The following is a 24,409-nucleotide window of genomic DNA, read 5'->3' as shown; positions in this document are numbered from 1 at the left end:
GGCAGAGTGAGTCAGTGGGGCTGGGAGCTGTGGGCAGGAAGGAGATGACAACGTCCACAGAGTCACTGAAGTCTCCAACGTGATTCATGTCATAACGTGGATCCAAAACAGGGACTTGTGCTTTAGGCACAAACTGCACGGGTATTTCTGTATCTCTGCCTGGGCACTCACAGCAAACAAGGCCCTGCTACAGCAAACACAGCCCAGTCCTTCCACCAACCCCCCTCCTCCTTCCTGCCCAGAGAAACAGCTGGGCCAGCCTGGAAAAACCTGCACAGAGAGGTGGAGTTTAGGCCATTTCATAGAAACATTGAATTCTAAAAAAGCTTGGGTGGGAAAGGACCTTAAACCCCATCCAGTGCCACCCTTGCCATGGGCAGGGACACCTTCCACTGTCCCAGGCTGCTTCATCCAACCTGGCCTTGGCATCTTCCAGGGATCCAGGAGCAGCCACAGCTTCTCTGGACACCCTGTGCCAGGGCCTGCCCACCCTCTGAGCACCATATGCTGCCCTGTCACTCAAAAGTGCTCTCAGAAAGTAGAACAGGTCTGTTTTTAACCTGGGAACTCTGCAAAACTCCAGGAGCTCGACAGTGAAAAGCTGCAGAACATCACAGGCAGAGGAAAGCAGGAAAATGCCTGGATGTGACACTGACAATCCCTTCTTCAGACCCCAGAAAGCCTCACACCATTGTGATTAGTCACAAAAGATGTCAGCTTTAGTTCCTGTCAAACCACATCATTTTACCTTTAATGAAGTATCCCAAAGAAAGAAAAAAAAAAAAAAAACAAATAAAATTTGTGTTAGAAGCACATTCCAGCATGGGCTTGCTTCTCCAAACAATCCCACTGAGTGTGGGAAGAGATCCCTAAATCCTGTGCACGTGGAAATATCAAATATGGGGCAAGCAGCAGCCCAGCCCAGCCCTGTCTCTGCTGGGAGCACCACCAGAACTGCCTCATGGACCACACAGACAAAATTTTGGATCAGGTCTCTAAGGGGAGCCTCAGACTCCTGCTTCCCCTTTATTCCTATAAAAAGGGATTTCTTCCCATAGAACTAATCCCAATTCACATGGCTTCAGAGCTATGCTAATTCTGCCTATAAACAGATACATTTTCAGTGTTTAGTTTTCAGCTCAGAAAGCAGAAAAGGGCCTGAACAACAAGCTCAGAACTTCAGAAATCTTCTGATTTTAAATATAAAAATCAAACAAGCAACGCATATTTATGACTCCTATTTCTGCTGTTAGGTCTGAGAAACAAAACTAGGTCTGAGGAACAAAAAATGAACATAACAGAGAAATTAAATATGGATAAATACTACAATTTTGAAATGAACAGTTGCTTTAATAGCTATAATAATTAACACTCCCTGAAAAACCTGACAAAGCTTTGAAGTCAGCTCTGCTAACTCTGAGGAGGTTGGACCACTCACTTCCAGGGTGGGGCTCATCCAAACTGGCTCCTCCTATGGCACTGAATTTATTCAAATCCCCAGTTAGTGCACATTCCTGCAATTATTCCAGCCCTAATTTAACAGGCTGGAATAGGAAAGGGAGGAGACTAACCCATGGCACAGAGGAGCACTGGGCAGAACACAACCTTTTTGGGGTTTATCTTTCTTTACAAACCCATTCGGCAACCACTATAAAAACTTCCCAGGCTGGAAGGAGTTTGCCAGATTTTCAACTCTGGAAGCCCCAAAGCTGCCTGAGGGATGGGAGGAGGAGTGAGTGTGTTTGGCATGGAGCAAACCCCATTTCCCAGGGACAGGCCCCTCTCACCACTCCAATGAGGTCCCCCCGGCCGTACTCCCCGGTCAGGTGCTTCTTGCCGTCGTCCATGCGCAGCACGGAGCGCAGGCGGCCGTTCAGCACGATGTACGTGCAGTCTGACTTGTCCCCCTGCCTGCAGGGAGAGCAACAACAACAGCCAGCATCAAGGAATGGCACAGTCTGAACAACAGCCAGCATCGAGGAATGGCACAGTCTGAACAACAGCCAGCATCAAGGAATGGCACAGTCTGAACAACAACCAGCATCAAGGAATGGCACAGTCTGAACAACAACCAGCATCAAGGAATGGCACAGTCTGAACAACAACCAGCATCGAGGAATGGCACAGTCTGAACAAGAACCAGCATCGAGGAATGGCACAGTCTGAACAACAACCAGCATCGAGGAATGGCACAGTCTGAACAACAGCCAGCATCAAGGAATGGCACAGTCTGAACAACAGCCAGCATCAAGGAATGGCACAGTCTGACTTGTGTCCCTGTAGGAGCGTCGGGGGGTAGGACGGTGGGGATGGACAGAGACGAGAGATCTCTGGAGCCAGGGCTGGAACTTGGGGTTTATTGCAAAGGGCCTGGGGGCAGGGCCCTGCTGGGAGCTGCCAGGCACAGCTCAGAGCAGGGCTGAGAGAAGAGAGGGGGAGAGAGGATGAGAGGGTGAGAGAGTAAAAGCGTAAGAGCTAAGAGGTTCCCATTACCATAAATCTTCTTCTGTGTTGAATATTCTGATTCTCACTAACCAATCTAGTACAAGATACAAATCCTACAGCATTTCCATACAGCCTATAAGAATCATTACATTACCATCCTGTGCTACATTTTAAACCCTACAAACTCCTCTTTGGGCCCCTTCTGCCAAGCTGGCAGGGTCTGCTCTGCCCCTTGGGCCTGTCTGCAAGCAGAGGGTGTTGTTCCATCAAAAGGGGATCACCTTCAGCTGGCCACACCATTGTTTTCCAGGTGTTCAGTAACTGAGGGATCTCAAAGCTTGCTTTCATTTCAACCTCGCTTATAGTTTCCATATTCTCAAAATCTTTAGCAGGGCAATCATATTTATAAGGCTTTCCTGTTTCATCTTCCCCAACATCTCCCTGCCTGCAGGGACAACCAGCATCAAGGAATGGCACAGTCAGGCTGGTCCCCTGCCTGCAGGGAGAACAACCAACAACCAGCATCAAGGAATGGCACCACATTTCTCTTCACAGAGAAAAGGCACAATTCTTCCCAAGAATATTTCTGGGTTTCACATTCTCTGAACCTCAGAGAAAGGGAAAACAATTCCTACCTCATTTGCTGTGCCTGTGTTTGTGCAAAAGTAGAATGCAATGTGGAGATTGTTTACCCAGAGTGATGGTGTTTTGTTTCCTTGGCCTATCAGGGCTGTCCTAGGGTGATGTTATGATGTTTGTATCCCCATTCCTGTGTTCTGTTTATGCTGGATATCATCTTCTGTGCCTTCAAAAATGGCTCTGAAGAGCAAATATTTTGTTTTGGTTTTGCTCTCAGCCGCTCCCCCATGGCTGGTGGGACACACAGACAGGGCAGTGCATGGTGCTGCTTTTGCTTTTTGCTTTTGCTTTTTGCTTTTGCTCTCACCCTTGCTTCTGCTCATTAGTTAGTTTAGCTGAGCAGTCTGAATTTCCCTGGACTGTTTCTCCTTTCCCTTTTTTGGACCTACTCGAACCTGCTCCGGACTGGGACCTGGGAAACACCGAGGGTTTGCCCCTTGTGGCTGCAGCAGCTGCCCCAGCACAGGAGGGACTGAGAGCAGAGTGACCACCCCCAGGAGAGACTTTCTGAATTTGTCATCATTTCAGAGCGGTGACAGAGTGGTGTCACCTGGTATTGTTCATTTTGTGTGCTGGGGGTGCTGTGCCTGGTAAATAAACAGGTTCTTTCCACTTGTCTCCAAGGAATCCTTCCCAAACCGGTTGGGGGGAGGAACTATGTAGGTTTGCTTTCTGGAGGGGCCCTTTGGAGGTTTTCTCCCAAATTTGCCCTAAACCAAGACAAGGGCCAAGCATGTGTGTGTGTTGGGACTCTCAGCTGACAGTCATGAGATTCTGTGCAGTGTGTGCAGTGGAGTGCTTGGCAGATTCAGTTTAGATGTAATGTAATAAAGGGTAATATAATATAGAATAATATAGTATAATAAAGTAATGAATTAGCCTTCTGATAAGATGGAGTCAGATGCATCATTTCTCCCCACACCAGGGTCATCCTGTTTTGATAAAGGAAGAGTCCCTGCTCAGCAAATGCATCTGGAGGTTTTGGATAAGTTTGTGGTTTTTCTCTGCCTGGCGTGGAAGATGCAGGAAAGTGTTTAATTGATATTTAATGAGCAAATGAGAAACAGAGCAGTAACTTGTTAAAAGGTGACTGGAAATGTGTTTAATGTGTAAATGCATGGGCTGTGCACAGGGAGCTGAGATAAGGAGTGACAGGACACAGGGAATGGCTTCAAACTGAAAGAGAGTAGGTTTAGATGGGATACTGGGAATTAGAAATTTTTCCCTGGCAGGGTGGGCAGGCCCTGGCACAGGGTGCCCAGAGCAGCTGGGGCTGCCCCTGGATCCCTGGCAGTGCCCAAGGCCAGGCTGGACAGGGCTGGGAGCAGCCTGGGACAGTGGGAGGTGTCTCTGGAGGAGCTTTAAGGTCCTTTCCAACCCAAGCCAGTGTGGGGTTCCATGCCTGGCAGGGGATGACCAGGGTGTGAGCAGGCCCCAGGGACACCACAGGCTCACTGCTGCCTACTCAGGAGCTCATTCCCACTGCAAGGTCAACGTGGATGTGCAGAGGAATTCTGCAGGTCAAAGAGCAAGACCCCCAGGTGGCTCCAGATTGGTGCACACACCTTTGTCTACCAAGAACTTTTCTGCTGGGACAATTAGGAGTGCTGCTGGGAATGTCACACTTCTGGTGGTGGAGTTCAAACAAATGCAAGGAATTCCAGAAAATTTTAACAAGATATTGACAGCTAGGAGTGTTGTAATGCACAGAGTAATCCAAAACTTCCATTGGCATTGGTGCTGCAGGTATGGTTATGAAAATTACAATTACACAGATCATGTTCTAATTAGACTGTTACTCTCCCGGCACTGCAGCAACCATATAACAGCTCAATTGCATCCTAGTACATATCCATAAAACTAAGTTTTTCCAAGGTAACTTTTGCCCCTTAAACACAAAATTCCTATTTTCAATTTACTGCTGAATAAGCCTAATTGAATTACCTTTGAGTTTTGCTGGTTTTTTCAGAAAGGCTGAAAACCTCTGAGCAATAGATCTTCATGCCCTCAACAATGCAGAAACCACCACCAGAACACGGAACTATGTCTTAATCAATTGTATCACTTAAAAAGCTTGCCAAAACAACAGAAAATATGAGGAATAGTATAAAATAATTTAGCAACATGTAGAGAGAAGAGATTGAAGCAATGTTGAAGGTACTGCAGAAAGAAAATAATCTCAAAATAGGCACACAAATAAACCAAATGGAATAGTTAATAAATACAGTCTGAAGTTCTCAATTTACACATCCCCAAGGAAGCACAGCTCATGAAGCAGGAAAATTTCAACAAACACATAATTTTGTCCACATCTCACCTGTAAACAGCTCGTCCAGCCTCCACCTCCATCCAGTCCAGGGCAAAGTCAATCTGCCTGACAAAGGGGGACATTCTCTTCACAACACTGTGGGCCACCCCCAGCACCACACTGGGCTGCTCCCTCATGATCCTGAGGAAAAACCAAAGAGTTACTGAACCTCCCCACAACAGGAACAGCTGCCCACAGGCACCACATCCCAGTGCAGCTGGGCAGGAATTCCCAGCCCTGCCACCACCACTCTCACCAGGCACTCTGACCAAACAGGGGCTGCCCAGCTTCCAGCCCAGCCCAAATGAAATGGCACTCAGAGCTGGCACTGTCCTAGGAGCAGGATGCCAGTCCTGCTGTCTGCCCCAATTCCCTCTCCCAGTGCAGCAGGAGGGACAGGAGCCATGTGAGCTCCTGTGTATGAGCCACCCTCCTCATTTTCCCCTCACACAGGTCCCTCCTGACTCAGGAAAATGTTGATCCTGTCCTCAGGATCTTCCCTCCCTGCTGCTCTGCCCATCTCAGTCTCTTGCTCGTGCTCAGTTTCCCCCACATATCACATCAGAATCTTTTTATATGTAAAGTCTGAGGTGCTTAAAAATAAAACACCTGCTCTGCATTTCAAATATTCCCTTTTTCCTCTTGCAAAGACCACAAAGAGCTGAAATATCTTCTAATAAAGCTCTCAATCTTCACACTGAATGTTTTTAGTCAAGCTTAAAAGTCTCTAATAATAAAGATACCATGTAATTCAGAATGTTCCTCAAACTAAAAAACTGAGAAGGTTGTGCCAGGACAACCTCAAACTCCACAGTGACTGTGAGGCCTAGCAAAAATCACTCTCACAGACACCTGGGAATTGCTCAGGAAAGTCTAATTTCTCCTTCTTTTTAGACTGAAGCTTACTTCACCCTGTCACTGTGGGAGTGAGCACTCAAATACCTCCTGAAGCACTCCCAGGGGAGAAGGGATCACACACATGTCAGGCTGTTCTGCCTGTTAGGGCAGCTTGTCTTTCCTGTGCAGCATCAAGGGCAGACTGCTAAAAAATAGTTATTTCACAAAAAAGAACTAACATCTCACAAAGAAGTCGATTTCTGCCTGCAGCCCCAGCATGAGAAGTGCACACAGAAAGGTGAGGGAGGTGCATGAAACCTGCTCATGGACAAGCAGGGTCCTCCAAGCCCCAATGTCCAGCCTGGCCTTGGGCACTGCCAGGGATCCAGGGTGGGCACCCTGTGCCAGGGCCTGCCCACCCTCACAGGGAACAATTCCCAATTCCCAATATCCCATCCAGCCCTGCCCTCTGGCACTGGGAGCCATTCCCTGGGTCCTGGCACTCCAGACCCCTGTAAATTGTCTCTCCATGTTTCTTGCCAGCCCCTCCAGGCCCTGCAAGGCCACACTGAGGTCCCCCCAAAGCTTCTCCTGTGCAGGTGAACAATCCCAGCTGTCCCAGCCTCTCCTCCCAGCAGAGCTGCTCCATCCTCTGATCCCCCTGGTGCCTCCTCTGGATCTCTGCAGCAGCTCCAGCTCCTGCCTGTGCTGGGCCAGGGCTGGGGCAGCTCTGCAGGTGGGGTCTCACCTGAGCACAGGGCACAGGGCACAATCCCCCCTGCCCTGCTGCCCACGCTGGGCTCAGCCCAGGGCAGGGGCTCAGGGCTGGGGCAGCTCCAGCTCTCACCCCCAGCACCCCCAGCTCCCTCTCAGGGCTGCTCCAGCTGCAGGAATGTCAGGAATGTCTAATTTCTCCTTCTTTTTAGACTGAAGATTACTTCACCCTTCACCTGAAACCTGAGGATCCTTGTTGAATTTTCTTCATCCATGTTCCCTTCACAAGGAAGGTGCCAGATTGGTAAGAAAATCTCCTTTTTGTGCTCTCTCTCAGCACAACTCATGTCAGCTGTGTATGTAACCTCACCCCTAAATAACTGAGGAAGAGAGAAAGGTGTGGAAGGAGCACTGCCACTCCTTGTTCCCTAACTGCATTACAGCTCTTGTGGACCACTGCAACCCTGCAGAATCACAGAAAGCCCAAGCAGAGATCCACAATCCAAGACTTTGACAACAAAAGCAGACTCCCCAGGAGCTCTGCACTGCCTGGATGGGGCACAGAACCTGCCCTGAAGTCTCTCCAACACCAGGACTCTTCCTCATCAGTGCCACTGCTGCAGCCAGAGCCCCAGAGCTGCCAGGGACTGTGGGACAGTGCAGCTCACAGGGAGCTTCCCATGGGTACTGCTCTCCTCACCCAGAGCTCCAATTCCTACTTCTGCAATAATGGAGCCTACAATTTCAGTCAGAAGCCCTGGAATTGAAAGAGCAGGGACCCACAGGCACATATTCCTATTTCATGTTGAATTCACCCCACTCATATGCCTGCACTTGAATGTCTACATGGTAAATTAAACTGAACACTTCCTCTTACATTTACAACACTTAAAGATCCATCAGCAAACACCATTACCAAAAAGCAGGACAGCTTTTCTCTCCTGACCCTCTTCCCTGATCCTGATTTTTCTATGCCATCCCAACCAAGATACCAACAAACACATGGAAAACACCCAGCCCTATCCCCCTTGTCAGCAGATTCAAAAGTTAAATAAAGCCCCTAAAAAATCCTGGATGCTTTAGCTCATTGATTTTACTCCACATGCTTATTCAGCCCTCAAAGTCTCTTCCCACACAGGCTGTCTGCTGTCATCAATAAAAGCCATTTACTCTCTTCCTCCCTCATAATATATATCTTAATACTTAATGCATTCAAAATGCAAACTGACAGGCTTCTTTTATTTCCACCTGGAGTTCTCTCATGTCCCTCAGTTCCATGCACCTTCTACAAGAGAATTAACACAGAAGGTGAGACCCACCCTTATGCAGGAGAAGAGAAAAGAGGTTTTTCCCCCCATTATCAGCCCAGTTTCCTTCCTCACACATGGGCATTTACATCCCTGATCTTCTGTTTGGCACATGCCTGGTACTGGGAAAATGAAAATCCAAAGCTCTGCAATACAGAGGTTTCTGAAGGGACTTTGAGGATTCTTTACTAGAAAGCTCACCAAGTGTAACAATAAGGGCTAAGTAGTTTCTGTGAAAGTCTGGAGCTTCTGCAGATATTCTTGGGGATGTGGCTGCAATGGGATTTTCAGCTTAGCTGGCAAGACCAAATAAAAATCAAAGCTTTCCTGCTTCTCTGGCAAGTGCATTTGATTAAGCTTCCAAAGTGTGAAATTTACAGAAGCAGAAAATGTGAGAGAGCCACTGGTAGCACAGATCCTGAATTTATTCTCCCAGGAGATCCTGGTGACAACTTGATTCCTGTTTTCCAGGAGCTGCACACCGAGAGCACTGCAGGCACATTCCATGGAATCAGCCCTGGATTCAGCACCACCAGCTTGTGCCACCCCTGGGCCTGCACTCTGCACCTACAGCCAGCCATTGGCTCATGGCAGCAGCACAAAAAAGGCTCCTGCCCTGGAGTTTCAGGGGAAGGATTTAATCCAACACTCAATTCTCCACCCTGGGCTCCTTCCATTGCTGTGCTCTTTGCCTCATAACCACTGACCACTTTCTGCTTCACTCTCTCATTAATTATTGAGAAAAAACACAGAGTGTTCCAGGGCAGCACACAGGAAAAGAGGAAACACGTGGGACAGGAAAAGAAGAATGGAATTTTGGAGAATAACAGGAGTTCTTGTCAAATTTCACCTAGTCTGTAAGCTAAGAGAAAAATGAACAAATTAAAAGAAAAATAATTCCTCTGAGATTCCAGGCAAAGAAGAAAGCTGAACATTGTGGAACTATGAACACAGAATTTACACTAAAATGGCAAAAGGTACTACATCCTATTTTATTAACGAGTTTTTCTTTCTCATAGAATTCAAAGCAAAAATGAACCAGTGGAAGAAATCTGATGCTTTTCAAAGCCCTTCTCCAATGTCACTTTTAAATATGGGCCCAGAAGTGCCATAAAGCCTGGGCTTCAGGACAAATTGTGAAGATGAAATGCTGGAATGTCACAGAGCTTGTAAAATGGAGAGAACAGACAATAGACTTTGAAGGAGAAAAAGAAAGATTTGGAAAGGACCCAAAAATAATGATGAGGTGATAGATTGATGGGTCTTGATCCCTGACTGGTAAGGGGTTAATGGAAGCAGAAAGGTAATCTGGAATTAACAGGAATTAACTGAATTAACAATAATTCAGTTCTTGAGAGAGAAGAGAAATCTCAGGAAAATGAGCTTCAGTAAATGAGAGAGAATCCAGTCCTGAATAGCAAAAAAACAAGGAAAAAAAAAAAAAAGAGGAATAGGTGGAATCTGCCTGGCTGGCTGAGACAACAAAATGAAATTTGAAGCCAGAAACAAGCAGGAAAACAACAGCAGGAAAAGACAGAGAGAAAAAGTGGCTGTTGAGAAGAAATAGCCTGGAACCACATGGAATGGCACAAGTGGGAAGCATCTCTCAGAAATTAGGCCAAAGAATTGACAACCACCTCAGAGCCTGGGAAAAACAGAGCTCATCAAGCAGCACCTGCTGAGCACAGCAGGTTCAGCTCCACAGCCTCTGCCTGGGGGGGAAAACCAAAATCCCACAGTGAGGATGCTGGGGTAGGGCTGGTCAGGAGTACAAACAACAACAATTATTTAGAAAGCAGGAAGTTGTGCAGAAATGGACAGCACAGGGGCCTACAAACACAACCACCCCCAGAAGTGCTCTGTGTAACTCAGGACTCATGGAACATTCCAGAAGCTGGAAAAGGAGATTGTGCATTAGACACAAATGATGTGTGTGAACTAATTCTAACTCTAAATGACAAGATCACAGAATAAATCAAGGGCATTAATCATTGTTATTGGCAACAAGGCTAACCACAGCCATCATACTGCATTTTTAATTACCTGTATTCCCCTCTAAGCATTAAATCCCAAATCAGGTGCTACTTCCAAGGTCCAGGAAGGAACCTGTCCTGCAGAGGGGAATTATTCTCTAACCTGTTCTATTAGTGAGCATTAAAACCCCACAGTTACACCCACAACAATCACTCATAACACACTCAACTCCCTGGCTCTGTCTGGGAACAGAACTGGGGAGGTTTTCCAACAAAAAGGAATAATTAATCCAAGACAAAGGGCCTGGCAAAGCAGCAATTAACCAAGCAAAGTGCAGGCTCTGGGCAGATTTTTTTATTTGAATTATGAAGTATAAGAAACTTGGACCATAATTCCCACCCCACTGGGTTAAGTGCTCTATAGGGCTTGAACAAAGATTTTTTCTAAGCCATTTAATATTGCCATGTTCCCTGAATTGCTCCTTGCTGGAGTTCAACCACCTGACAGAGGGACCACAGCTCACCCACACACCTGAACCCATCCCATAAAAACATGGTTTGCTGTGGGATGCACCTGCAGCAGCACAGACACCCAATACTGGGATTAAATCCATGGCATCATTAGAGTTGGAAAAGACCTCCAAGGTCATCAGGTCCAAGCTTTAATTGAATACCTCCAGGCCCACCAAACCTTATCACAAAGTGCCACATCTTGGATGTTCACACGTTTTTTGGAACACCTCCAGGGACAGTGACTCCACACTGCCAGAGCAGCCTGTTCAGATGTCCAACCACTCTCCCAGTGAAGAAATTTTTCCAAAAATCCACCCTGAACCTCCCCTGGTCATTTCCTCTGCTCCTGTCCCTGTTCCCTGGAGCACAGCCTGACCTCCCCCAGCTGTCCCCTCCTGGCAGGAGCTGTGCAGAGCCACAAGGGCCCCCTGAGCCTCCTTTGCTCCAGGCTCAGCCCCTTCCCAGCTCCCCCAGCCTCTCCTGGGGCTCCAGCTCCTCCATGTCCTTCTTGCACTGAGTGGCCCAAAATTAACCCCAGGATTTGATGAGTGGCCCCTCAGCAGCACCCAGCACAGGGGGACAGTCACTACCCTGGTCCTTTGTTCAAAAAAGTAATAAAAATTCTAAAAAATACTTAAAAACCCCAGGTCCACGTATGTTTGAATGGCAGAACTCACTCATAGAAATGGGACTTGGAGATGGAGAGGAAGCTGCAGTCTCTGTTGGCCTTGATGGTGAAGATGAGGGGCTCCCCAGTGAGCACAGCCAGCTGGCCCACCAGCTCCCCAGGGTGGGTGATGAAGAGGCAGGTGTCCTCCTCAGAGTCAATCTTCCTCTGGTACACATGGAGCATCCCAGAGACCACAAAGCAAACATTGACATCCTGGAGCAAATGGGAGGAAAAAATAAAACAAAATAAAAAAAGAGCTCAATAAAAATCCCCTCCTCCCAGATTTTAAAAGCAATTATCCCAGTGACAGAGCCATCATGACCAATCTGTTTCCCAGAAAGCTCCCCTATAGCTTTTGAACAATTAGGTGGTAAAATAAGATACAATAGTGAATTATTAAAAGCAGGGTATGAATATTTAAGCAGGCACAATATTGAAAAATGCATTTCTCTTTGGGTGGTTATGAAAAATGAAGGCTGCATCTTGAGATATCAAGGAATAACAACAGAACTGGGAGAGGAGGAGATAATGGAGAATCACAGCTGCAGGATGAGGGGCATGGCAGGTCAGCAGAGCAGAGCCCAGCAGTGCAACTGGAGCTGCCCATCATCTGCTTTGCTTAAGCTCCTCTATTTACACAGGATTATTATAAATGAAGCTTGTTATATCCTAAACACACTTTGCTAACAACAAATAATGCTGGATTGCTTTTGAATGAGGGCTTTACTGCCACTGAGTGGCATCACAGAAACCCAAAGTGCAGGGTTGAGAGAAGGCTTCCCAGTCCTGAGGAAGGATGAGGGATGACCCCACAGCTTCCCACGAGGTCCATCAGAGCTGACAACACCCAGAGTCCCACCCTGGCTGTGCTGCAGCCCAGTCCTGGGAGCAGGAAGGCCCAGAGCTGGGGGGCTTCACCTCCAGAAGAGGTGGCTTGGGAGGGGACAGGTGGGAATGTTTTACTTCCATGAATGTGTATAAACACCTCCTGAAGGGGCACAGACTGAGCCAGACTCACCTGATCTCCCTGCCTGGACAGCACAGTGCCAGCAGTGACCTGGTGCAATGTCACTTTGCCATTCAGCAGTGCAGGATTCTGGAGAAGAAAGGGGTGGGAGGTACAATTTGCTGCTCTGTGCACAGGTAAAGGTCCCAGAATGTGAAGAACCACCCAAATAAAGCAAGTAAGAACAACAGTTAAGACTATGTTACAAGTACCTGAATCTCTTTAAAATATGGCACCTATTTTTATAATTCTCTACCCAACCAATATTTCTTCCAGAAGACAAAAAAAAAAGGTATTATCAATATAATTGATTTTAATTGATCACAGTTGGATTCTTAAGGATTTTCTATTCATCAATTTTCCCCCCCAGACTCTTTAAAGGGGCTTTAATGAAAAGAGATCTGTATCAGGTGGCATGAAAACCATCAAACATCAAGTTACTTGCAAAGGAAGGTGAAACTAGAGGAGACTCTGTATCATGGAGTACCTGGACAGGATAACCCCACACTGGCTCTGTCCCAGGCCAGCCCTGGGCACACAGCTCAGCTGTGCTCCACCTGCAGAGCACATTTTCACACACATTGTACAACAAAAGCTTCCCCAAGCTCATCAACTCCTGTGCTCAGGCAGACTAAAGTGGGAATTCCACTCCCAACTGAAAAGCACATGGGAGGAAAGATCTTCCCAAAAGCCACCCTCAGTTAGGACCCCAATCCCCTGCAATGCCAAGGAGATGAGCTGGCTGAGCCTAAAACTTCCTAACATTGCTTTAATCACCACAACCCTGAGTGCAGAACAGACACCCAAACAGGAGAGAGTTTTTTTTCCATCTCCAAGAACTGCCCACACAATTTGGGTTCCTGTGTGCAGCCAGGATCAAACCCTAATGCTTCAGGCCACCTTTGCTTTGGCATAACCTTCACTCAAACCAGCAAATCACACAGTCACAGGCTGGTTTGGTTTCAAAGGGACCTTGAAGCTCATCCAGTCCAGGCAGGGACACCTCCCACTGTCCCAGGCTGCTCCAAGCCCCAGGGTCCAGCCTGGCCTGGGGCACTTCCACGGATCCAGGGGCAGCCCCAGCTGCTCTGGGCACCCTGTGCCAGGGTCTCATCATGCTTCAAATAAAGAATTTCTTCCTAATATTTAATGTCAGCCTGTCCTCCCTGCAGCTTTAAGCCATTCCTCCTTGTCCTGTCACTCCATGCCCTCAGTCCCTCTCCAGCCTTCTTATAAATCTTCAGAAATTCAACATTTTATCAGCACTGATAAAATGTTGAATTTCTGAAGGGGCTGGGGCAGAAAACAAGGCTCAGTTATGAGTGCACAGGTCAGGCTGAAGAGAGGCAGCTCAGCCCTGGCTCTCACAGCTTCCCTGGGTGCTTGGCTCTGCCTCAGAGGCAGAAGCACCAAAAGCTGCACTCACAGAAGAACCAATTGAGCGTAAGAGCAGAGCACAATGTGACCCCAGTCATCAACTCCATTCCAGCAGGAAACCAGCTCAGCTGAGATGTAAACACTCCACCAGTGTAATTGTTCTGCCAGGCTGGAATTTTTCTATTTTGGGGTGAAAAGAAATAGTGCAAGTGAAATAATCACAATTATTCTTTACACCTACTGCTGATAAAAAGAACATATTTTCATCAAAAATAGTTTTATTAAAGCCAATCTGTTTCATGGGAACATATCCAATGCAGAGAACCTGACAAGCACCTGTCAAAATATTTCAGTTCAGCAATAGCAACTCAACTAATTTCTATAATGTTTTTTCTATATTTAGACATTTATGGTTGTATAGTATTATCTATTCTTAAAGCCCAAGTTGTAACTCTGAAAGTGCCTCTCAGCAGGGGAATTCAGGCTCCCCCATGAGCTCTACTTATCAAGAGCATTTTCAGGCTGCATCAGCTCAAAAAAAAAAAAAAATTGCTGCCAAGATTTTCTTCATGTCTAAGACTACTTAAGTACTGGGATAGATTGTACTCAGGGCTGTGAAAGCCTCAGCATTGGAGATCTTTAAGAGCAGCTCAGCCAAAAACCTGCCAGAAATGACTTAGCAGTATCTGATTGTGCCTCAGGCATGGGAGGGACTGAGTGACCTTGGAATCCTCCTTTGCTGGGCAATCACTGCCCCATGAAGCAAGAAAAGAAATGACAAATGGAATCCATCCTGCCTCTCTCACACGGGTGACACCAGCAAACCCAAATTCAGCACTGCACAGCTACAGGGTCTAGGCTAAAACCTGCACTGAGCCCCCAGCCAGGACCTTTTAGGGAAAATAAAGGAAATAATTACCCCAAAAAGCTCCATTTCCCAGCAAGTTTCTTTCTTTGCAGGACTGTGATAAATGATTGCAGCAGGAAACTCAACAAAGTTGGTTACAATAGCAAATTTAAGAAGAAATAAAGATTATTTCTGGGTAACAAATTAGCAGGGGTTTATGGTAGGAAGTGAAAACACAAACCAGTTATAAACAATTTAAATACAGCAATAATTAACTGAGACAAATAATATTTTTGTCAAAGCAAACTCCCTTGTAACTCACAAAGAAGAGATGCCCTGCAACACTGCCTAACCCTCCCCATCATAGATGAAGATAAAGCTGAAAACACAGAAAAACTGTAGGAGATTGAAAGCCATTCATGACAGAGAGCCAAAGAATTCAAGTTACTTAAAACAAAAGAAAAAAAAGAAAATTTTAATTCTGAAGGGAGATGCCTAAAGGCTATTTGAAATAATGCCTCTCTTTCTAGAGACATTTATCCTCTCTCTCTGTCACATTAAAAAAAACCCAACTAAACAACCAAAAGAACCCCCAAAGCTACCATCTGTCATCAAAACATCTCAATTTTATTCACTCTGATTGGCTGCTCTGAAAAATGACAATTTAAAATGCTTCCATCTCATTTTTTAAGAGAAGATCTTACAAGAATTCATTTTTTTTCATGTAAGCAGAGCAGCATTGAACACAAATACTTTGTACATAGTAAGATTATTCTTGCATTGTCTGTAGAAGAATCAACTTTTGTATAACTACATGGGGAAAAAAATTGAGTTTTCAATTTCTGACATTTGGCCACATCCCAACAGATTCTAATTTGCTTGTGAAAAACGAAGCTGCTTGAAATTCCTACCTTATTTCACCAGTATTTAGATCTTTATGTTATAAATTCTGCCTATTAGGAGCTGCATTTTAAGGACACTGTTGAAATCAACTTTATCTCTGAACTGCTACTTGGTAATTACTGAGAAATTTATTCTAGACTAAAAGAAAAGTGCTGTAATCAGGAGCTTCAGTAATCTTGGCGTTGTTGCTTATGATCTGATAGTTGGATCAAGAACAGAACAGATGAAGTCCTACTTTACTCCTTCTGCAACAATAATTTATTCTAAAATAGTCTGCAGCCTTTCATGAGGATATAAATGCCTGAAAAAACCTGAAAATGAACATAATGAGACAGGTAAGGCTCCTGCAGCCTGAGACACCTCAGATCAGGGAGGATGTGGAACAGGCACCTCCAGCCTCACAACTGGGAGCTGAAAGACCCTGACGGGCATTTTGAAGCTGCAAGGGGAATAATTTTGGAAGTCAGGAGGGAATGCTAAAATGTAGAAGGAAAATCTTTTAAATTCTAGCAAGTGCTGTTTGCTGACAGCTCTGAAGGCAGGGGGAGGTGCAGCAGCTGTGCCCAGCCCCTGGCAGCAGCAGCAGAGTGGAATTATTGCAGAGCAGGCTGGAACAAACCAGGGATGTCTGTGGCTGCCTGAGACAGATGCTGAGCTTTCCCAAACTGTCTGATTATCCACATGAACAGACACACCTCTGTAATGAAATGCAGCTGCAATGATGGAAACAATTTTCAATCCTTCTTACACCACCAAGGGGCTGAGCTCAGCAGGGATCAGGCACAGCCCCTGCCATGGGCACAGGACCCAGCTGGGAGATGCTGGGTTCCCAGTGCCCTGGGAAAGCACAGGGACAATTCCAAACCCAAACAACTCCCTGGGATGCAGTGCCACCAGGATTCATGGGTTCAGCAATCACCTGGACCTGTAGATAACTTCCCACACTCATGAGGTGGCAGGAATTGCACATGTGCTGCTTGCAGGGCTAACTGCACACAGAGAGAGGAGATTCATGCTCTGCATTCCAGCCTGGTCTCTTGAAATGGCAGAATAATTCAAATTTATTTCAACCCCTCTAATGACCTCAACAGGCTGTTGAGTAAAACACCCAGCCCATCTTCAGCACACTGAGGAGACAAATCCACATTTCAGTTCCTGGCAGAGTGAAATGAAAAGCAGAGGCAAAGCCAGTTCCCCTTGCAATAACTCACATCAAGTTTCATCAGGGCTGAGAGGTCTCTCTTTGCTGCTTCCACGATGGCATCAATGTGTTTGCTGTTACAGGAGTCCTGCACAGCACTGTAATGGAAAACTGCTGATGGAGTTTCTGTCACTGTCACTGTCTTCTTCAATATCGACTGCAAAGAGAAGAAACACATCAAGGATCAGGTTAAACATCAAAATTGGCACCTACCAAAATTGGCCTTTATCCTCTGCATTCTCTACCCACAACTGGTGGTCTGAGAAAAAGGAAATCCAGGTTTCCAAAAAAGAAAAGCTTCCTAACTTCATTATCCCTGCATTTTTCTGCACAGCCTGACACTTGAATCAAACAAAGTTACTCATCACAGCTTGTGAAAGGGAAGGAATGAGAGACTTCACAAACTGAGCTGCTGCCAGCTTGATGAACTAAAACTTTACCAACCCTCTACACAAAGATGGAGAAAAAGATAAAATGCCTGTCAAGGTCACAGTGAGCAACACTTTCATTCCAGATTTTAAGGTGCAGGCTTCTAATTCAAGAGGGTTTTTGTGCTCTTGACTTCCAGGACACTATTTGTAAAAAGCAGACCACAAAATAAAAACAGATTTATAAATAATGACTGGAAACCTACAGCTGATACAAGGTTTTAATTCCTTGCTGTAAGGACCTCTCACAAACAGAGCATGGTCTGACAAAACCAAATAATCCATTTCATGAGTCAGGGAAGAAAATACATACAAAGTTGCAGCAGTGGTTTCCCATTGCTCACCAAGGGAATCTCAAGATGTGCAATAAAATGACTTGACAGCCACTAACATCTACTGAAACACCTGTAAGTTAAAAAACAATAACAAAACCATTCAAGGCCAGGTTGGGTGGTGCAGAGAAGGTGTCCCTGCCCATAGCAGGTGGATTGGACCAGCTGGGCTTCAGAGGTGCCTTCCAACCCAAACCATTCTGCAAATCCAAATATCCCAACTCACAGAGAGCCACAAGGGCAGCGTTTTGCAGGTAGGAAGAAAACCTTTACATGACTGCAAGCAGAAGGAGGTGAGGAAGGGCAGGGCAGGAAGAGCAGGAAGTATCACCAGCTGGAGGTTATGTACAAATCACCAACAGGACAGGACTGCTGTGGAACTGCCTTGAGCTGTTGTATTTTCCAGCATCACTCTCATTCCATGGTTATGACAATGGGAAGATGCCAGCAGCTCACATCCCCAACAGCAGACCAAGAACTCAATGTTACAACTCACTTTAAAAGTTTTTTGACCAGTGGCACAAAGCAGATACTGACCCAGGCTTCGGGCTGGGCCCTGGCAGGAGCAGACCCACCTTGGCCACGCCGGGGCTGCCGGCGGCGTCCTCGGGGGCCAGGTGCACCCTGGCCCTCTCGTAGGCCATGTCCATGTCAGACTTGGCAGCGCTGGAATTGTCTGCAAGCAACACAAAAATCCTGCTGTGAGCATCTCCTGCACTGCAGCTTCACAAACAGCAGCTAGCACACCAAGGGCAGCAACTTGGCACCTTCATGCTCCTGTTATTTCCCAGCTCCTTCTGACCTGGAGCTTGAAATCCTCCCATGGAACTCAGGTGTACAACACATCCCAGAACTCCCACACACTTTGTACGGGGTACAGTCATTATTTGGAGATTTGGTGTGGGGCTTTTTGTCCACTGAGAATTGGCAGAGCACTGGAGAGAGGGAACTCTGATGAATTCAAACTTTGAGGGGTTTTTTATGGCTTTCTGCAAAACTGCTTGAGGTGATGCTGCTGATGGTTTATTTCAGCTGCTGCATCTTATTTTCCATACTCTACAAATCCTTGAAATCCTTCATAGGGTTAACATTAAGTTTCAGGGGCCAATTTCCTCATTTGTGAGAGCAGTTCACCCTCTGAGCTCATCTGTTGCCCATCTAGATGTTGATGGGTTTGTACAAAAGGTGGGATCTGCTGAAGAAATCTTATTTATTTTAAAAGCCTTTTTGGAAAAATTAAGCATATTTTCTATTCAGTTCCACATCCTTGGAAGTCACAGTGCCAGGATGTAGCTGTCCTTTCTTTATCAATCCAGGTCACCTTTTATGCCCTAAAACCAGGCTCTGCTCAAGGGGAGGGACACAGGAAGAATATCAGACAATTATTACAATAATAAAAATTAAAATAACAAAAATACTAATACTAATAATAATAATAGCTGTTGTTGTTGTTATTGCCAGGAAAAGGCAAATCCACCAAATTTTCCTCACTGTTTTCAGGAAGTTATTCTTAGTAATATTTTTTCCACCAAACTAAAGAAATTTTTTGCACCCAATAAATTGCCATTTCATAGGGAGAAAATTATAATCAGCAACTTCTAAAAGTCTCTCCACACAAAGCATTTTGTGCCCAATAATTTCAGATCTTTTCTACAACTTGTCCAAATTGTGGTGCTGAAAGTTACATAAGAAATTCCCTTACAGGTCTCACTTACTTAATTCATTAATTTGAAGTCAATGCTACTTCCATTCCTTACTTCCCAATTTTAATACATCTTAATTACATGAGGTCCTTGGCTGTCCCATCCACCTTCCAGGAACTTCTCTGACTTAATCAATAATGAAAACACAACTGGGAAACTCCTCCTATTTGAAAACCTTGAACAGGATTCCCACAGCCTGAATAATTACAGATGAGTTTAAGAATCATGCAGGAGTTGCAATTTCCTTTAACAAATAAAGCTATAATAATTTCAACCTTATTTCTATGCCTAATATATCTCCAAAGTAGACTATTCAGAAAAGTTTACATTTTCTTCCTTACACCTTTTACCTTCAGTCACTACATTGTTCTTACACTTCTCTTTTTATAAATACAAATTGCTGCTCAGGAATAAGCTGGGCCCTTTGGAAAAGCAATTGTCCCTCCTGAGTGGTAAATTCTTGTCACCTAAAAAATTCAAATTTTTAATTCTGAATTCTTTCCCCACCTGTCCCTCCCAAGAGACAAACACTTGAATTTGCCCAGGATTGCCCCAAGCTTTGGGAAGTTGGCTTTTGGAACCAGAATTTACACCACTGTGAGCTGTGACCATGTGACAATACCACCCTACCTTGAAGGGCTGAATTCCATAAACTGAATTTCAAAACCCCAGTTTTTATTTCTGAAGGGTTTGACTCCTTTCTCCCACCCCAGCCAGGCCAAGGGAAGAATCCCACTGCCACAAATATTCCCATCAAACTCAGAGTACCCTTTCCACGTCATCTTGAGGAAATGGCCTTGAATTCTGCCAGGGGAGGTTTAGAATAGATATCAGGAAAAATCTTTTCATGGGAAGGGTTGTGAAATACTGGCACAGGCTGCCCAGGGCAGGGGTGGAGTCACCAGCCCTGGAAGTGTTCAAAGGACATGTGGCTGTGACACCTGGGGACATGGTTTAGTGGTGAACACGGGGTGCTGCTGGCCTGGCCGTTGGACTTGAAGATCTTCGAGGTCTTTTCCAATCTTAACCATAATTCTGTGATCTAAAAATATAAACAATCAAACCTGCCACTAGGATCATAATAAATAATTTAATAATCAGCCTCCAAACGAGAAACCCAGCAAGTTGACCCAAAGTTGATTGTCATGAGCACTTACAAGCCATAAGATATAGAATAAAAATAAATAGTAATGCTGTTGGTGCTATTAACTGAATTTCCTGAACACTGCACTATTGTATTTGCATTCCCCCCAGACAAAGGCAGGAACGATGCATCTGACTCCATGCTCTCACAAGGCTGATTGATTATTTTATAATACTATATTATATTAAAGAATACTAACTATACTAAAGAATACAGCAAGGATACTTACAGAAGGCTAAAAAGATAATAATGAAAACTCCTGACTCTCTCCAGAGCCCTGACACAGCTTGGCCCTGATTGGCCAAAGAGTGAAAACAACTCCCAGCAGAATGCAATGGAACAATCACCTGTGGGTGAACAATCTCCAAACACATTCCACATGAGCACAGCACAGGAGAAGCAAATGAGATGAGAATTGTTTTCCTTTTCTCTGAGGCTCCTCAGCTTCCCAGGAGAAAAACCCTGGGCAAAAGGATTTTTTCAGAATGTGAATGCTACAGTGCAGCATTAAAGACCCTAAACAGCTACAAACAATAAACTGGGGTAACAGAAAGAGCAGCTCCATTTGAGCTGCTCTGACTCCCTGTCCATCTCCCTGCCCCCCCAGATCCCAGGGTGAGCCAAACTCCTGAGGGCATTTTCAACCCAAGCACTCAGGTTCTGGCCCCACAGGCAAGGAAAGCATCTCCCCAGCCCTGCACCCTAAAAACCCAGGGAGAGGAGCACAGGGAGGCATCTAAGGATGAGAGCTGCTGCTTGCCCAAAGCAGGAGCCCTCCCTGGTGCCCACAGGGATTCCTGGAGCTGCTGCAGGACGAGCTGCACACCCAGCCAGGAGAGCAGGAGGTGCTGGGCAAGGGGAGGGATGGATCCTGCCCGAGGAACCCCACACTGCTGGGATGGGCACTGCACAAACAATGGTGTCACCAGGATATTTTCTGAAAAATCCTCTTTGGCCAGGATTTTCTCCTGGGAAGCTGAGAGGCCTCAGAAAAGAATGAAAACAATAATTATCTGATTGCTTGGGAAAGTGGTCTGGAGATCATTTACCAACAGGTGCATCTTGGATTGGTTCCATGTGAATTGTTTTAATTAATGACCAATCACAGCCAGCTGTGTCAGACTCTGAGTCAGTCATGAGCTTTCATTATCATTCTTGTCAAGCCTTCTGATGTATCCTTTCTCTTTCTTTAGTATAGTTTTAGTAGAGCATTCTTTTAATATAATAAATATAATAAATATAATATAATAAATATAATTAATATAATATATGTGATAAATATAATAAATATTATCTAATATATGTGATAATTATAATAAATATAATACAATAATTATAATAGAATAAATATTATAAAGTAAATATAATAAGTATTATATATGATATAAAATCAGCCTTCTGAGAACTTGGAGTCAAATTCTCATCTCTCACCTCGTCCTGGGGACCTCACAATGGCAACTGCCACAGTCCCTGGCAGCATTCCTGCCTCGTGAAAGGGAAGGAATGAGAGACTTCACAAACTGAGCTGCTGCCAGCTTGATGAACTAAAACTTTACCAACCCTCTACACAAAAATGGAGGAAAAGATAAAATGCCTGTCAAGGTCACAGTGAGCAACACTTTCATTCCAGATTTTAAGGTGCAGGCTTCTAATTCAAGAGGGTTTTTGTGCTCTTGACTTCCAGGACACTATTTGTAAAAAGCAGACCACAAAATAAAAACAGATTTATAAATAATGACTGGAAACCTACAGCTGATACAAGGTTTTAATTCCTTGCTGTAAGGACCTCTCACAAACAGAGCATGGTCTGACAAATCCAAATAATCCATTTCATGAGTCAGGGAAGAAAATACATAAAAAGTTGCAGCAGTGGTTTCCCATTGCTCACCAAGGGAATCTCCACAGAATTTCAAGGTGTGCAATAAAATGACTTGACAGCCACTAACATCTACTGAAACACCCATAAGTTAAAAAACAATAACACAAAACCATTCAAGGCCAGGCTGGGTGGTGCAGAGAAGGTGCCTTCCCTGCCACCTTCTGCCAGTGCCACACGTCAGGGCTCTGGGGAAACAGCTCCAACTCTTTGGGGGAAAAAAAACCAACAAAACAATAAAACAACTTCTGTTAACTTAAAAATAGAGTTAGGAAGAGTCACTTCCAGGGACAATGAAGGGGTGAAGTTGTTACATCCAAAAGGCCCTGCTGTTTTATTTCTGCTTTCTAATTCCCCTGCCCCCAGCCCAGATACTTCCATGAATTAATTCTACCTTTCTCCACCCAAAGTTAGTACACTTATAAAGCAGAGTAGCCTGAGCTGGCAGAATCTCATTCCCTCATCTCCTCTGCTTCAAGCTAGATAACCACACAAAAAACCAAACAGATTACAGCCAGCCCCAGGAGCAACTGAGGCAGAAGTGTTTTCTCCCAAAGCAACTTTTAGCAGTGTTTATTAATTCTAACAACAAGCAAATCAAGGAGATGTTGAGATAACAGCACTTCTTTGACTCTAACAATTTTCTCCTCTCTGAATTAATAATAAACATGATCAATATTCCATGGAGTCTGAACACACAGTAAGCAGTGGAATAGAATCTAAAGCAATATCTTGATCTTTTCATTGCAGACATCAAGACACTTTCTGTGCAAGCTAAACAGTGAGAAAAAATCAGCTCTGTTAACTGAGGCAAATCATAATTACCCAATTAGATATGCTCCTTCTGGCAGTAAAAATTAATTCTCTCTATCTGCTAAGCTCTGTGTATCTTGGCATAACTTTTATGGCACATAAAAGGAGAAAGGAAGGACAAATGGACATACCCACTGAGAGGTTTGCAGGGATCCTTCCATATCAAAGCTCCTAAGAACACACAGGGACTGTCCCTGAAATGTCACAGGGCTGCACAGGCAGAGCTCACTGAACTGCCTCATTTACCTGGGGAAGGGGCTGTGTTCAGGGCAAGGATTAATTAATTTACCACTGAATCAAATCTGCTGGTGCATTTTGTAATTCCTGGTGTAAAACAACCTCACACATGTGAAGATCAAGCCAAACCTTGTGTGGGTCAGTCAGTATTTTCTTTTAATTTGTCTCCCTGGCTTAGAAAGATGTTTTACTCACCCCAGCCAAAATCCTATTTCTCCATCACATCCACCCCTCTGGACAGTGACATGGAAACCATGAAGAATCTAAGTGGGACCCTTTACACTTGCCCAGAGGAACTGAAGAGGAAACAAATGAGCCCTCCAGTGTTAAAACGGAAGGAATTTCCCATTGCTCTCCTCTGTGCACACCAGCAGCTTTGTGTGGCAGCAACAAGTGACACAAACCTCACCCTGGGGAAAGCTCTCAGTGCTCAGGGCTCCCTCAGCCTGGCTCCCTCCTTCCTCCTTGTCTCCAAACCCTTCAACCTCTCACAGTATGTTCCTTTCTCCTAAGTCACTCAATAGCCAAGGTGAGCAATAAAAGCATCTTCTAAAGTACCCAGGGCACCTTTATTCCACTGATTAAACATGTCTCTATTAACAGTACCCGAGCATGAGCTTGGATTCCCTGACAGCGGTTAATTTATTACTCAGCTAACAGAGACAGATGCCTGTGCTCTGTGATTCCCACAAGAACTCCAGTTTGTCCACCTTGAAGCACAAAGCTGCCCAAAACACCAAGCCCAGAGGAAAATGTCTACAGTGGAGTAACTGAAGTTCCCCAAAATGACACTGCAGCATCAAAGCAGCTCAGCCTCATAAATGTCTCCTCAGAGCATCCCATGATCCATCACCTTTATTATCCTCTCTAAAGAACATTCCTCTAAAAGCAGCAAAGCAATGTAATGTGCTTTTTGGGACAATCAGCCAAGCAAGAAACGTGTGTCATCTTTTATTTGAAGGATGATGGCCTATCATCATAATTCAGTTTGTTTCAGTAATATCAATTAATAAAGCTCCTCATTTGCAGGTCTTGGTAGCCAAATCATGTTCCCCATTGCTGATAATGACAGCAAGGGAATGCTCTCTGGGATAATAGTCCATTTGTTACTAAATAATTTTTTGACCAATGAGTTA

The 24,409-nt window shown here is 45.0% G+C and overlaps 1 protein-coding gene across 1 annotated transcript in view; it reads right to left on the bottom strand.

Moving 5' to 3' along the window:
• PNPLA7 (patatin like phospholipase domain containing 7) overlaps positions 1–24,409 on the bottom strand; it is a 134,636-nt gene that overhangs the window by 89,586 nt on the left and 20,641 nt on the right. Inside the window, exons 14-19 of the mRNA XM_066563058.1 lie at positions 18,076–18,176; positions 16,751–16,897; positions 12,425–12,502; positions 11,414–11,619; positions 5,402–5,533; positions 1,788–1,911 (exon numbers count right to left, since the gene is read on the bottom strand). Coding sequence (XP_066419155.1) covers positions 1,788–1,911; positions 5,402–5,533; positions 11,414–11,619; positions 12,425–12,502; positions 16,751–16,897; positions 18,076–18,176 — 788 coding nt within the window. The remainder of the gene's footprint in view (positions 1–1,787; positions 1,912–5,401; positions 5,534–11,413; positions 11,620–12,424; positions 12,503–16,750; positions 16,898–18,075; positions 18,177–24,409) is intronic.

This window comes from Molothrus aeneus, chromosome 19 (assembly GCF_037042795.1).
Source record: "Molothrus aeneus isolate 106 chromosome 19, BPBGC_Maene_1.0, whole genome shotgun sequence".
Classification (NCBI taxonomy): domain Eukaryota; kingdom Metazoa; phylum Chordata; class Aves; order Passeriformes; family Icteridae; genus Molothrus; species Molothrus aeneus.
This window is presented reverse-complemented; position numbering and strand designations above follow the sequence as displayed.